Genomic DNA, 15,905 nt, shown 5'->3' with positions numbered 1-15,905 from the left:
TTACTTGCTGTGTGACTTTAAGCCTGTGTTGGCATAGCCCCCTGGTGTAGACACAGCATAGCCAACAGAAGGTTTGGAGTTTGTTTTGTTAATGTAGGAACACCACCTCCCTGAACATTAGTTCAGCTGACAGAAGGCCACTTTTTGCCAACAAAACTGCATCTATATGGGTTTTTTTGACACCATAGCTGTGTCACGAGGGGTGTAGTTTTTTTCACAGCGCTAGCTATGCTGATTTCTTACATGTAGACCAGACCTAAATCACTGAAGCACTTATGAAAATTCTTACCCTGAGTCCCATTTTCAAAAGTGATTTGGGCACTTAGAAGTGCCTATGAGACTTACGTGCTCAACTTCCATAGCCCAAGTCACTTTTGAAAATGGAACTCAGGTGCTTGCAAATGTAACCCTTAACCTTTCTGTGCCTCTGTTTCCCTTCTGTGAAAGGAGGGTAAAATATCCGTATCCCCCTTTCTAAAGCGTATTGAGACTTCTTGATGAAAAGAGCTATAAATGAGCATTGGAATGAGAGATTTCTAATCAGTACTGGAACTTCCCAGCCTTGGGCTTAGCCCAGAGGTTTATTTTATTTTGCAGTTTTCAGGAAATTTGGCTTAATCTGCTCTGGATTTACCAGAGAGGAAAGGGTTGGGTTTTTTTGTTGTTTTTTGTCTTCCAGATCAAAAAATAAAAATCTTTTTGGGTACAATAAATGGAAAAATCACTCCTGGACCTAAAGTTTGCAGAACCTAACAAAAATGATCCTGCCCTTTGTGGCACATGGGGTTGGAAGAACTTCCCATTCTCTGTTGGCCGGGCACTAGATAGTGATAGGAGATGGTATTTTAAAATTGATCCTTTTTGCCCTTTGTTCAGCTCCAACAGTACCTTTTCCTTCTGAATTCACTTTCAAAGGCAAGGAACAAGTTATTTCCTACTTAAATATGATTTCCCCACAATTCTTGTGCAATCCCTTATTTCACAATACACTGCTTTTGATTTCAGTATACCCTGTTCCATGTCCATCCATCCTCTTTCCCAACACTATGCCAATGAACATCTTTCCCTCCTGCCGCACAAAGCACATCACTGATGCAATCTAACTGCTTTCCTTCATTCTAGGGAATGTTTGGCTGCTTTTTGCACCCAGATTTCCTCTCTCCTCCCTCCCCCAAGCTGCCCAGATCTGCAATAAGGCTGCTAGGGAAGCTCTTTATCCATATGCCTAGTGCACGCCCTGGCAAGACTTCTCTAAATTACTGTGTATCCAATCCTTTGCCCTTGAGGCTTCTCAAGGAAAAGAAGTGCTACAATTCTTGTGTGCCTGAGCTCCACGATCTTCTAAGCAGAACATGCTAGTTTTAATGAACATCTTGTATTTTATACACAAGTGTTAGTTGCGGAATTAGGCTGAGAAGCCATTTCTTCAGGGGCTTGAGCTCATGTGAATAAAGAGATAAAGTAAGTGCTTCCCTCCAATACACCTGTCTGCTTCATTGCATGGTGTAACATTGCACTCAGGAAGTAGTAATATCATTTCAGAACAGCTTTGATTTTTAGCTGAACAGTATCTTAGGGCTTGTCTTTGTTGTGGAACGACCACATGTTAACTAGCACAAAATGAATCATGACTTAGCTTCGGTGTACATCGGGATTGTCGTGGCTAATATGACAGCTGGCCGGAATTAGCCAGATGGAGCACCCGGGCACAGCGGTGTTTGCAGTCACCTCACCAAGATAACACTGTGGTGAAATTGCTTATGGTACAATGGTGATAAATGCTCATGCACCATTGCTAGGAAAGGGTACAAATGTTTATTTAGGCAAGGCTCTGAGAGAGAAGAGTCCTAGGAAGAGGTCCCTAATGAGAGTTTGACAACCATACCTCTCTCCCACTCCCCCACCCTCAAGCTGTTCTTGGGCTGTACAAAGGAAAGAGATTGCTGTGACTTAAAGCAAAGATTTCTCATGAGTGTTAATTATGCCAAGTTTATGCTGTGGTGCTAAGAACTTATTTTTGGCAAGTGCCGTGTGTACACTGACTATATTTTAGTGTTACCCAGGCTTTATAAAACAGAGACACTCTCTTAGCATGTACCCTGCAGCTGGGACACAGCTCACCTTAACTTGCTTTTTAGCATGTGCTTAACAATTCTATCATGAAGGCGAGACCTTCAGGAAAGGCATCTGGATTGCTATTCTCTGTGCAGATGAATGTGGAGGCAGGCTGGAGTGCCCTCCCCCTCCTGTCTCCAAGATAAGCCAACAAAGAGGGTTATCAGCCATAAACGTGTAATGCTGAAAGAGAGCTGTGACTCTTTGCTCTGGTCAGCAATCTAGAAGCTTGCATGATAAGAGTTTCACATTGTGTAAACAATAAGAAAAGGAGTACTTGTGGCACCTTAGAGACTAACCAATTTATTTGAGCATACAGACTAACACGGCTGTTACTCTGAAACCTGTCATTGTGTAAACACTGTGAACTGTTATCTAAAATGTCAATATTAATTGGCTCCTCCATCTCCTGCTAGCAGTGGTCACCTTGGTCTTAAAGTGACATTTGTGACAAACACAGTATAGGCTTATTTAAAAAAAAACAAACCTCTATAAGTCAGGATGGAAAATGTCTTGCATTTCAGAAGGAAGGATTTGCTGTGCAGTGCTGGAAAGAGAAGGAGAATGAGTCTGCCACTTAGGTTTTCTGCCACTGGTTCTATCTGCACTGTGGAAACGGGGGGGAAAATATTCCACAGTTGTTAATGCCGGGGTCCTGACCGTCATAAACCCAGCCTGTTCTCCCACCCTAGAGACACACCCTATCTACATCTTAGAGCATTAATGCTCATGTTGCATTCAAATGATAGCGGCAACTCCGTGAGCCTGGCAATCGATGCTATCTCTTAATCTCTACAGGGAAGGCAACTTTCTTAGCTGCTCCAATTAGTTCCCTGCTAAAATCACTAAATTTCAGTCCCTGCTAATGTCCAGAACTTCCCAGAAAAACAATGCACGTTGAAAAGGAGTGCTTCAAACTGGACCCTGATATTAAGAGGTCTGGCACTTCTGTTACCACCAGTTACAGTGACAGGTGATGTAGTGCAAACACTTCTGACTCCTGCAGTCCCTGGGCTGGCTTCAGTCTGCAAACCATTTTCAGGCATAGTAATCGTAGGACTGGAAGGGACCTCCAGAGGTCATATAGTCCAGTCCCCTGCACTCATGGCAGGGCTAACTATGTAGAAACATTCCTGACAGGTGTTTGTTTAACCTGCTCTTAAAAGTCTCCAATGATGGAGATTCCACCACCTCCCGAGGCAATTTATTCCAGTGCTTAAGCACCCTGACAGTTTTGGAAGTTTTTCCTAATGTCCTAATGATCCTTCCTAAATGGAGTACTTTGCATTTGTCCTTATTGAATTTCATCCTATTTACTTCAGACCGTTTGTCCAGATCATTCTGAATTTTAATTCTATCCTCCAAAGCACTTGCAACCCCTCCCAGCTTGGTATTGTCCGCAAACTTTATAAGTGTACTCTCTATGCCATTATCTAAATCACAGATGAAGATATTGAACAGAACCAGATCCAGAACTGATCCCTGTGGGACCCCACTTGTTATGCCTTTCCGGCATGACTCTGAGCCACTGTTAACTACTCTCTGGAAATTGTTTTCCAGCCAGTTTTCCACCCACCTTATAGTAGTTCCATCTAGTTTGTTTATGAGAAGATCATGCAAGACCCTATCAAGAGCTTTTCTAAAGTCAAAATATACCACGTCTACTGCTTTCTCCTCCCCCCCCTTCCCCAATCCACAAGGCTTGTTACCCTGTCAAAGAAAGCTCTCAGATCGGTTTAACACAATTTGTTTTTGACAAATCCATGCTGACTGTTACTTATCACGTTATTATCTTCTAGATGTTTGCAAACTGATTGCTTAATTTTCATTAGCACTGGAAAATGAGGGTCAGTTTACACTTACTTAAAAAAGAGCACAAAGCAACTGTTGAAAAGCCCTGGCTTTGCCTAGTGCTCACATAGTTAAGTGTGAAGGGCACAGAAGTAGAAGTTTGTTTTGCAGTCAACACATTGGCCCTGAATTGCACTACTGTCTGAGCCACTGATGTTACCTTATACATGCAGATGACTGACAGCACACTAGAGTATATTCATGCTCTTGCACTGTACCTCGATTCTTACCAGCTTTATGGGGTGCTGTCCAGCATTCAATAATAGACTGAGTCTAAAGAATTCCCTCTCCTAGAAACCCTTCTCAGCACACTCCAGCTTTGTGTCAGGTTAACTCTAAAATTGAACTTTAAATGTTAGACCCAAGTAACTAAACAGTCACACAGAGCGACTGCACTGAACAAACTGTAATTTGTAGCCTTAAAATAGCATTTCATTTTGTATAGCTCAATAGAATAGTAATTCTCTACATATTGATCTCTGACTTTCAAAGATTCATTTTAAGCACCAGATGCTTTGGAATTCCTGCCATCATCGGTCATCCCTTCTTGCTAGACCAGAGGCCAAGGCAAGGCTTCTGTTCCCCTCTACCTATTTCTGAAGGTTTAATTGAAGGCATTCGTTCGTATGGTTGCCCACCGGCCACAGCTGGGTGGGTGAGGGTTGCCTGCTGACAGGAAGTTCTAAAACTTCCCAGTGAACTAAAATGTAAAAGCACGATTTATTAACTGCTCAGCTGAGCACTTCATTCTGTGCTTGTCTCACCAGATGCAGGACTTTGGCCGCTTTCATTCAAACAACTGCTGAGTAAATCACCAGCTCCTTGCATCCTTCTGAGAACTGAAGGAGAAATTACATCCACATTTAAAATAAATATGTAACCGTTGGTTTAAATGCACTTAAAGTGGAGAGCGCACAGGGTGGCTGGAAGTTTTCTAGTAGAACCCTCCCCCATACTAAATAGTCTGAGATGTTGGCTTTCAAATTCAATAGGCTTTTTTCAGCTGGGACAAGAGCCCATTTTTCTAGTAGGTTTGTGATGCTAAATAGTATTTAGATGGGAGGCCGCCAAACCTGGCGTATCTCTCCGTGGCACCTGTTCCCCTCCCCAACTGGCAGAATCAATATTAAAGCAGGAAGACCACTCCGGTTGAAACTGAGTGCCAGCGTCCTGGCTGTGGTCACTTGGTCAAGACTCCTGTTGCCAATTATATGCTCGGAAATCCTAGTTTTAACTAACTAGACAGCTAAACTGTTGTAATTCAAGGTGAAATCTGCTTCCGTTTTTGTACTTCCCTACATCCTCTAGGGTGTTGTGAGGATAAACTTCAATGCTTGTGAGGTGATCAGATGCTATGGTTGTAGAGGCCAGATAGATGGATAGTACTTGCAAGCAACTGTTTGTACCTCCTTTTCGATCTGAAAGGATTCATGTGGGCGTGTGTCCCTTGGTTCCAGACTGCTCATTTTCAAATGATAAATGTCAGTATTTGAATTTAGGCAGTGTTGTTGCAGCCATGTCGGTCCTAGGATATTAGAGACACAAGGGGGGGGTGAGGTAATATCTTCTATTGGACCAACTTCTATGGGTGAGAGAGACGAGCGTTCGAGTTTACACGGAGCTCTTCTTCAGGTCTGGGAAACTTCGGCCATGTCTACACTAGCAAGCTTACTGCGGCACAGCTGAACCGATGTGCCACCGTAAGATCACACGGGTAGCCGCTCTATGCTGATAGGAGAGAGCTTCCCCCATCGACATAATTAAACGAGCAGAGACGCTCTCCTGCTGACAGTGTTGTCTGCATCGGTGCTTCTATCGGTGTAACTTACATCACTCAGAGGGGTAAGGTGTTTTTCACACCCCTGAGCAACATAAACAGGAGTGCTATTGTAGACAGGGATTGTTTACACTGCGAAGTTGTCAAAGTGCTCTCCTGCCAACAAAGCTAACGCTGCTTGCGGGGCTGAAGGTATTTTGTCAGCAAAAGTGCCGACAAAGTACCAAAAAAGAGCACTTACACACGTTGACTTTTGGCGACAAGGCTGTATCGACACAGCCTTGTCGCTAAAAGCTGTGTGGTGTAGACAAGCCCATAGTCTTACTCAGAGTGTCGCAGCTAAATATAAGATAGGGCAGATTGTTTCACATAAGCAGTTAATGCATATTTCAAGGGACCATTCAAGGTGAAGTGGTCCATTGACACCTGGGAAAGTGGGAAGCAGTTGGGTGGGTTGTTAATGGGTTATATATATTTTTTGTAATGAGCCATAAATCCAATGTCTCTATTCAGTCCATGATTATTTTTTTTAGTGTCTAGCAAAGTTAGAAGTATTGAAGCATTTTAATAACTGTCTCTGTCACTTCCAACCTGGGGACAGTTCAGCCTACTAACTTTCAGGGTCAGACCCCTCAAGTTGCGTTCCCTTGAACCATCTAGTCATTGAGCTCCAAAATGGCTGCTGTGATCCCCTACATGGGGCTCAAAGGAAGACAGCTGGCTCTAATAGAGCACAGAAATCTGGGTTCTGTTCTTGGCTCTCCTTCGAATTTGCTTTGACCATCTAAAAGTCACTAACCACTCTGCCCCAGTTTATTCATCTGTGTTAAATGTGGATAAGACTTAAGCCTCACAATTGCCCCTCGAGGGAGGGAATTCATTAATTTTTGCTAAGTGTTCTGAGATCTGTGGACAGCAGGTGTTCAACTAAGCACTTACTGCAGAGCAAATTCTGCAGCATCTCTCGCTGGCATGTAAAGCACTTTGGGATACCTTGAGTACTGTACTTGATTAGACAATAATACCAGCGTTGTGTCACTTAATCCCAAGCTGTTGTATTGTTTGACATGCTGTACGGTCTGCTATACAGGAACCTTCCAAAACCATTAGTCACAATTTTGTTGTCTTGACTATACCAAGCAAAATAGGGAGCAGACGATAGTAAAAATCCAAGTATATAATTCATTTTCCAATTGCATCATTTGCTTTTCTATTCCCTCCGTAGGTTTGTGTGTGGATTTTTGAGACAATGAATGACTTGGGGTTGCAATGTTCTATGCATCTTAAACCCTACCTAAATATTAGGGTGGGGGGAGGTTAAAGAAAAGCTGAATAGTGTGTGTTCCAATCACTTATTTTGTACAGGAGTGCTTTCTTTCTAGGCACTGTAGGAAAAACTTGAGATTTAATTTTGAATTTATGCTCATTTTTAAAAGAAGTTTGTGTCATTTTGTAGAAGTGGGTATATAAGCTTCTCTTGCTAAGTGTACTTTCAGCACTGACATTATGTATGAAGCGGAGATTACTGATATTAATGCTGAACGATTTAAATATTTTGATAGCTTTAGCTAGTAATGTACACTTGCAAGCATGTTGCTTAGTAATGGTATTCACTAACTCCAGCTTTAATTTCTAGTGGTGGTTCTTGTGGCAGTTTCTCTCCCCCCCCACCCCCCCTTTTACATGTCATGGGTATTTTCTTTGTCATTTCCTGTGACCTATTGCTGCTCCATTTGTGAATATTTAGGCTTGGAAGGATTCTATGGTTATCTGGAAACATCAGTTTCACTCTGTACAGGAGCAGACTGATTAAAATATTTCCATCAATGATTGAAATTTACAGATAGGCAAAGTAAGGCTGCTTGAAAATGTATTAGAGATTGATTTAAGGATATTTACTTTGTATATTTTCACATGTAATGTTGACCCCTCTCCCCATAATTTTGTGCAATTGTGAAAATTTAAATAGATAAAAATAGAAAAATGCTTAAAATAAACATTGATATGATCTGTCAATTACAAATTATATATAAAAAAATTTGAATTCTGTGACTATTCCCTGGAAGTTTGTAACCTCATGTGCCTTAAGCATCATTTAGATATACTCTTTCCACTTATAAAGATAAGTCTTCGGTAGGTACAGAGAGAAAAGTCTTTTCTCTAGCAATGACTCTTCAGCTAACAGATCTCAGAGCTTGACCACTGAAAGATCATAAGAAGCCACTCTGAGCTTGGAGCATCCGCACAATTGCACAGGTTTGCTTCAAAGCTCTAGGAAGGGTGGTTGTTTCACGTGTTTGCCATTGACTAACACAACTTGTATGGCCTTCAGCAATGCAGATGGCTTTAACATTTTTGAACTTTGACTCCCACAACCTTGCCTTACTGCAGTTTGGAGATGTGGTTAAAACACCAAAAGCCCATCAACAAATCAAGACTAAATCTGGTAGAAACAACCTATCAGGAGACTTGGATTTGTAACAGATTGGCCTTTTAAAAAGTTATATAATTCCTAGAAAAGTCTTCTAAAGTGTGGGTGTGTATAAGTACGTGCACCCCATATATGTAGATGTGATTAACTCATTTTACCATGCACCTTTGGCTGCCCTCTGGCATTCCTGACATTTCCAAAACCCCAAGCAGTTTCACACAGCTGCCCTCAACCCCCTGTATTGTTTATAATAGGTAGTGCTTCTATTATAACGATGACAGGCGCACTATTCAGCTTGTGCTGAGAACTTTTATAGTGCACCATGGAGGGAGAGAAGTTGTCTAATACAAAGGCTAGATTGTCTTCCATCTGGTGGCAAAGATCTAGAGCGCAACAAGCCATCAGTTTACCCTACCCACTTGATAAGCTGGCTGCACGTATGGCCTGTACTGTGCTAAAGTCAAGTCTCTTAACGGGGAGTTCCTCATAGTTCAGGGGTTCTTAAACTGGGGGTTGGGACCCCTCAGGGGGTCACAAGGTGTCAACCTCCACCCCAAGCCCCGCTTTGCATCCAGCATTTATAATGGTGTTAAATATATAAAAAAGTGTTTTTAATTTATAAGGGGGGGGGGGTCGCACTCGGAGGCTTGCTATGTGAAAGGGGTCACCAGTACAAAAGTTTGAGAACCACTGTCATAGTTCATGGGCAGCAACTTTTGTCAGATGAGCCAATAGACTCCTTTTCTGGAAAAAGAAAAGGAGTACTTGTGGCACCTTAGAGACTAACCAATTTATTTGAGCATGAGCTTTCCTGAGCTACAGCTTACTTCATATGATGAATAATTAAAGTGGAAAGTGCAGTGAGGATGTTTTTATACACACAGACCATGTAATCTCTGGTCACGCGATTACAGACATGAAAGTTGCGATATTGCAACAGAAAAACTTCAAAACCAGAGTCCAGCGAGAGACTGCTGAATGGGAATTCATTTGCAAATTGGATACAATTAACTTAGGCTTGAATAGAGACTGGGAGTGGCTAAGTCATTATGCAAGGTAACCTATTTCCCCTTGTTTTTCCTACCCTCCCTCCCCCCTTCCTCAGACGTTCTTGTTAAACCCTGGATTTTTGCTGGAAATGGCCCACCTTGATTATCATACACATTGTAAGGAGAGTGATCACTTCAGATAAGCTATTACCAGCGCGGGGGGCCTTTTGAAGTGATAGACCATGAAAAAATGGGTGTTTGTGTTTATAAAAACATCCTCACTGCATTTTCCACTTTAATTATGCATCCGATGAAGTGAGCTGTAGCTCACGAAAGCTCATGCTCAAATAAAGTGGTTAGTCTCTAAGGTGCCACAAGTCCTCCTGTTCCTTTTGCGAATACAGACTAACACGGCTGCTACTCTGAAACTTTTCTGGAAGTGGCTGTTATGTGTGGTTTTATAACGATTAGCTTCCTCTGGGTATAAAGCACGTTTCTGAGGCGTTGTGGGCACTTTTGCAGTAAACTGGCTACCGGGGGCAGGGCTTAAATTCAGTCAGAGCTGCCTGGAGTGGAGTTCCAGTAAATATTTTCAAACCTGCAGGGCAGAAGCCCCAAGCCCTGGCATGTCCCACAGGGCTAAAGCCCCAGAGCTCTGGAAAATACTGAGAATTTAAGCTCTGACTGAAGGTGATGGTTTCCCAAAGCCTGTACCTAGAAGGAGTTAGAAGTGGAGATCTTAAAAAGTAGAGGAATAATTATCATTGGAAACAATAATACGTGATGCTGACACACAAGAGCTAGGTATAGTGTGTGCTGTGACTTATTATAAATATACATTGTAATACAAATTTAAAATGTGGCTCATTAGCCTGTCACAAATTGGTAGGGAGGAGGCAAATGAGCACCTAGTACTCTGGAGAGAGTGACTGTCTATTTAATTGCTAATGGTCCTTTTTAGAGAGTCTGGGCTCCTATTATTAGAAAACTAAATGTAAGCTGTTACCTGCAGGATTTGGAATGAGAGTCTGTCATGCTGCTATTGACCTTCAATTTCTCACATTAATTTGTTTTAACACTAGTGAGATTTACCTGCTGTGTAAAGATTTACTTAAGCAATGTGTGTTTCAGTCAAACTTCCAGAGTGCCACCTTCTCTGGGATCACAGATTTTTTTTTTAACAGATCTGGATATTTCTGTAACAGCAGCTAATGTTTAATTGCATAAAACCCTTAAGAAATGTGGCAACTCTGAGGCCATGTGGGTCACCACGCTGCAGCAGACATCCGGGGTGACTCATGCCCATCCTGGGCCTGTGGATTTCCAAGTTGTTGTAGCTGTCCAAAGATGTTAAAAAATAAGCAGCACAGGTTTTGTATATAAATATATATTGGCATGTTTTCAAGGCATTTTATAAAGGAGGGAAGAACGGTTATCCTTGTTTTACATATGAAGAAACTGAGGCAGAGAATGTGCCCAAGGTCACCCAGCAGAAGAACCAGGAATAGAACCCATGTCTCTGAAGTCCAGTGCAATGATCTAGCCACTAGGCAGCTCTACCTCCCCTATGACTAATGTAGTGATGTGTAGATCTCTGGTAAAATTTTCAAAAGTGGCAAAGTCCCATTTTCAAAAGTCACTTAGGCACTTTTGAAAACGTTACCCCTAGATCAGTCACTGTTTGTGACTAACGTGGAAAAGATCTGTATTAAAGTGCCCTTTAAATACAGTGGCCCTTAACCTGGTGACATCAGTGAGCATTCAGAGTATATGTTGAGGAGGAAATCCACTTCCTAGAAACTAATTAGTCCAACGTTCTGCAATGTCAGTAGGGCTCTATAGTGATTTGCATAAGGGATGTTTCTTTGCAAAAGCGTATCTGATGTAGAGCCGTGGGAGGAACCAGCAGTGCAGCAGGGAGTTAACTGCTTGTGGAAACAACTTGTCTCAGTCTAGAGATATGAGGATCAGTGACAGCATACCTAACAGTGAAGTATAAGAGGGAGCAGTTCTTCATTATATATATTTATTTCCTCAGTGGTTGTCAGTGGTGGTATTCCATGAATACAAGTAACTGGCATCTTGGTTCAGTTTCAGAGTCAAACTTAGGCCCCCACCCTGCAAAGACTTGCACATGTGCATAACTCTGAGCATGTGTAGTCCCAGACTACAGCTGGCCAAAGGGTGCTAGGTGTCCAAGTCCCATGGGATACAAGCACCTAATTCCTGTAGGCTCCTTTTTAAAATCCCAGCCTACTAGTGCTTTTAAAAATACATAGAATGCAAAATAATCTGGTTCCCCCCCACCCACACCCCTATTTTTGCTGGACTAACTTTTGGAGGACCCAGGGAATTGGAGTGGGTGCCCTTACGTGAATTAGTGGGGTGTTTTGAAGCTGTAGCGTACAGCATGTTTTCCTCCCAACTGTTTTTAGGTCAATGGCATTAAATAATTCTCTAAAACTCTAAGTTCAAAAATCTGAATAAAAAAATCAGTTTTGCTTTCATATAAATCAGGGCTCACAAACTTGGTCTCTGTAACATTATAATCCTGCTAGTTCCGCCAATGTCAGTCTTCCAGGAAAAAAATAGGATAGATAAGACCTGAATTTCTGGTAACGATTGTTACAAATGGCTGTTTTCAAGACGTTGAAGTTCTCTTCTGGTAAAGAGTAGTTCCTTGTTGCTTCAGCTGGGTGACAAAGCTGTTAGTCACACCACACTTGTCTCATGTCAGAAACTGCTGCTCCTTTATAATGTCCTCTTAGTAAGGGGCTTCTTTAATTTTACAAGTGAAGATTAATCTTCGGCGTTTGACTGGTTCTTGTGTTTTCAAAGCATAGAGAAAATAACCGAGCATCCACAAGGATAGACCACAGCTCCCAGTATATGCTAATGCATATACCAGCACTGCTATGTGCTGGAAGAGATGTCTGGATAACAACAAAACTGGAAAGCATACAAAAATGTATCTGGCTAATGACTTGTGGTAATTGCAGTAGGGTGGAGGGGAAATTTGGGCCCAAAATTCTTCTTCCTTTCAACAAATAAGCAAATAGCTACTACTAGGTCCTGCATTTCTACTGAGGTTATATTACTCTATGACCAGTGAAAATCTGTTCCCTCCCTACCTTTCTTGATAAAGGACACTATGGGAAAAGAACATTGCAGATAAATGAATATTGGAGACCAGAGATTTCTGGTTGTGCAAGATGGGGACATACAAGCCCAGTTGTGAACAGGAGTCAGTTCTGCCCTAGTTGACACTCGCTGTCAAAGGCAGGTTGTGGTTCCAGACAAGCATTCCTGCAGCTGGCTCTCTGTAACACTATGTAACGCTGGTTAGAGGTGTGCAATGTTTTATGCTTTAGGAGAAGCTCTGTGCATTGAGTGTTTACAGGATCGGGCCCTCCAAATGTGATTAAATATGATTCTGATGCGAATACCAGCATGCTGATGGTGTTTTTAGGAGAGGGATATGGCTGCTGCTTTCATTTACTCGGCACATCTTGCCACAAACTTGTATGCTTTCTGACTGTTCTTTCCCTTCCATGGACAGGGTAGCGAAATCCAGGACGGTGCCTATTTGGACGGTGAAAGTGTGTACAGTGAGTCCGAGCTGTTTCCTGATGAAGACACGATGACCCTGGCCCAGCAAGAGGTCCACCATGAGTCCGACATGGACAGTGCCATCGAGAGTGCGCAGAGCTCTGAGGCATCCGACGTGTGCGGCAGTGAAGAGAAGGACAGCGTGCTCAGTGGACTCTTTCTGCCTGTAGACAAGTGAGTGGTGAGGTGCCTGTCAAGACGTGAGTCTTGTGCAGGGGAGGGGAGGTTAAACCAGCTGATCCCTCTTGTTTTAGGCCTGTCTGGGCTGAGGTTCTCCGACATGTGGAATTAGGTGTCCAGATCCCTCTATTTAAAATGAATGGGATTTGGTCATCCATCTCCCCTAGTGGCCTTGGAAATCTCAGCCCTTGTGTCTTCTGGCTTGTTCGCCAGGCTCCAGTAGGTTGAACGTGTGTCTATGGCACCTCGGCTGGGACAAAGTCCCGCTTTATAGTGACAGCGCTGGTTGAGTTCTGATGAAGTTTGAGCACTGTGCTAATTGCCAAAAATGGGTGGGTTTTCCTTGTTCGCCTTCCGATCTCCTGGAGCCCATTTGTGTTAGGACTCCAGTGTGAATCCACAGCAGAGTGTGCAGGTGCTTCTTCAGCCTTACTCTTCTGTCACGCTCAAAGGATGTGAGGGCTGGGCTGAAAAGGTTTTGCAGATGTAGTTGAGGAGCTTTGCGTTGCCATCCTGTGCGTTGGATTCCCCCTGACATCAGGAGGCACCGTTCAGTTTGTTGGCCGCTAGGGCTTTGCAGGCCTGGGCCTGTGATGTTAAAAAGTCACATCAGGCACCCAGAAAAGAAGGATCAGATGATTAGTGCCTGCCTGTGAAAAGTTTGGAGTAAGTGACTTGCCCAGCATCGTGTAGAACCTCTGTGGCAGAGGCAGGGATAAAATCCAATTATCCAGGGCAGTATTCAACTGCCTTAATCATGACCCTCCTTTCTCTTCCTGTAATCCATGCCTCATTCACGGCATATCTGCCAATCATAAACTGTGGGAGGGATGGGTTGGGAAGGTCCCAACCACTGAAGCGTTTCTGGAGTTGTGGGTCTAGATAACAGAAGAGGAGCAAGGTGTAGTCCTCCAGTCAGTTCTGGTTATGGGGAGCAGTAGGCCTGGAGAAGAAGGATGACCTCATGGTTAGGGTGCTAGTTTGGAGCACCTCAGTTCAATTCCCTGCTCCACCACAGACTTCCTGAGTGACCTTTGGCAAGTCGCTTAGTCTCCCTGTGCCTCAGTTCCCCCTATTATGTGGATAATAGCCCTGCCCTACCTTGAAGTGGGGATCTGAGCGTAAATACTGAGGTGCTCAGAAGCTACAGTAATGGGGGGCCAGATGAGTATCTAGGACCGTAACTGCAGCTACTGGGTCTATACAAATTTTGGTCCCCAGTACCCTTCCATGCACAATCTTTACTGCAACCTTTAAGAACAGAAGGTGTTAAAATGCTTTGCTGACTAGTTACTAATCTGTCCCCTCTTCAGGGAGTAATAATCTGATAAATCTCCTCTAGCAGAATTTAAGCCTGCCTATGTGTATGGTCCCAAATGTCCTCTTGTTCTGTGCAAGACTTGAGTTGCCCTAAATTCTGGCTTTGTAAATTATTGACCTTTAGAAATATGAATTACAAGTGCATCTCAGCAAAGGAGGGAAAAACGAGAGCCTACATCTGAAATACTGGCAGGGGGCAGCATGTGAAAATGACATTTGTGCCATCCAGCCACCATTCACTTTAAAATGTTGCTTTGTTTAAACTTTAGATTCCAGAAGAGACCAAGTACAGATGAAAGAGCCCTGCTTGTGAGCTCTCATGCAGAGGAGTCTAGCTTCTTGTAAAAACAGCAGTAATGCAGAAACGGCCATATTGTCGAGGAGACTTGAGTCAGGCTCCCATTTCATTCCGGCTCTGCCACTTGTCATGAGACCTTCAGCAAATTATTTAACTCTGTTCTCTACCCCAATTTTTTAAAGTGCTTCCTGAGCCCTTAGGTCAGCTTTGTGTGTTGTGACACCCTCTGCTCCAGAGGAGGAAGCTCATGAAAGGCAAGGGAGCGTGAGGCATTGAAATGTTGTTACAATCTAAAGTTAAAGAATCTTGTTTCACCGATTGCCATATCCCTTGCCCTTTAAGGTCAGTTGTCCTGTCAACCTCACAAAACACAAACACACACACTGTTATATGGGTTTATTGCTGTAATTAGGGGTAGTTTTTTTTAGTAAATGCAAGTGGATCATGAAAGCTTTTGACTTTTGAATAAGAAGTTGCCAGCCCAAACCAGCTGAGAAAACTGCCTTGGGCAAAAGGCAGTCTTCTGAGGGTTGGCCTCCTACCCGTTCTGATGTCTTGTTTCAGGTCAAGTCCTCACAACCCCTCTGACCTCTCCACCTATTCCACCGCCTCTCTGATCAGTAACGAGGAACAATTTGAAGACTATGGGGAAGGAGATGATGTGGATTTTACTCCCAGCAGTCCATGCCCTGATGATGAGACCAGAACCAACGCCTACTCTGACCTTGGCTCATCTGTGTCTTCCAGGTTGGTACTTATTTATTTTGACAGCGTATTCTTCTGAGCATGTGTACAGGGGCCGTACCAGAACTTCTTGGATTGTCTAGTTACTTGAAAACTAAAATTTCAATTTCTGCCCACAACACTACTAGCAAATGTCTTTCTTGTAAAAGCCACAGCGACGACTACGTTGTTTCCAGTGCCTGTAATGTCGGGTCACACTGCAATAAACCCCCTAGCTTTGCTCCTAGATTGATTCTCTTTATATATTGCAATACTTGGATTTCGCAACTATTAGAAATTGACTGACTTAAAGCTGGAAATCAGATTAGACCTTGAACAACATTAGTGCTTGTGCAATGTTTGGGGATGACTAGTATGAATGTCTCCCTCCTTTTTAGCATTCTAACACTGTGTATTAAATATTCCCTTACAAAAAGACATGTCTTGTAAGGATGGATGAGCTTGTATTGGAAAAAAATAAATACGAAGATTGAACCTGAATGTCTTAAATCTCTTCAGGAAGTACTCGCTCTTTAATACTTGGAGAGGGAGAGAGAGACGCTGAACTACAATCAGCTGATCCTGTCTTTTCCCATTACCCTGGGCTCAGAA

General features: G+C 42.9%; 1 protein-coding gene across 4 annotated transcripts in view; it reads left to right on the top strand.

Moving 5' to 3' along the window:
* The window catches only part of RAB11FIP4 (RAB11 family interacting protein 4), a 196,731-nt gene that overhangs the window by 165,183 nt on the left and 15,643 nt on the right, over positions 1–15,905 (top strand). For all 4 annotated transcript variants that reach the window (XM_084648385.1, XM_084648384.1, XM_084648387.1 and 1 more), the window contains 2 exons: positions 12,723–12,946; positions 15,135–15,317. In XM_084648385.1, coding sequence (XP_084504511.1) covers positions 12,723–12,946; positions 15,135–15,317 — 407 coding nt within the window. The remainder of the gene's footprint in view (positions 1–12,722; positions 12,947–15,134; positions 15,318–15,905) is intronic.

The sequence above is a fragment of the Lepidochelys olivacea genome, assembly GCF_965140295.1.
Source record: "Lepidochelys olivacea isolate rLepOli2 genome assembly, chromosome: 14".
Taxonomy (NCBI): domain Eukaryota; kingdom Metazoa; phylum Chordata; order Testudines; family Cheloniidae; genus Lepidochelys; species Lepidochelys olivacea.
Note: the sequence above shows the minus strand (reverse complement) of the source record. Positions and strands in the feature narration are given on the sequence as shown.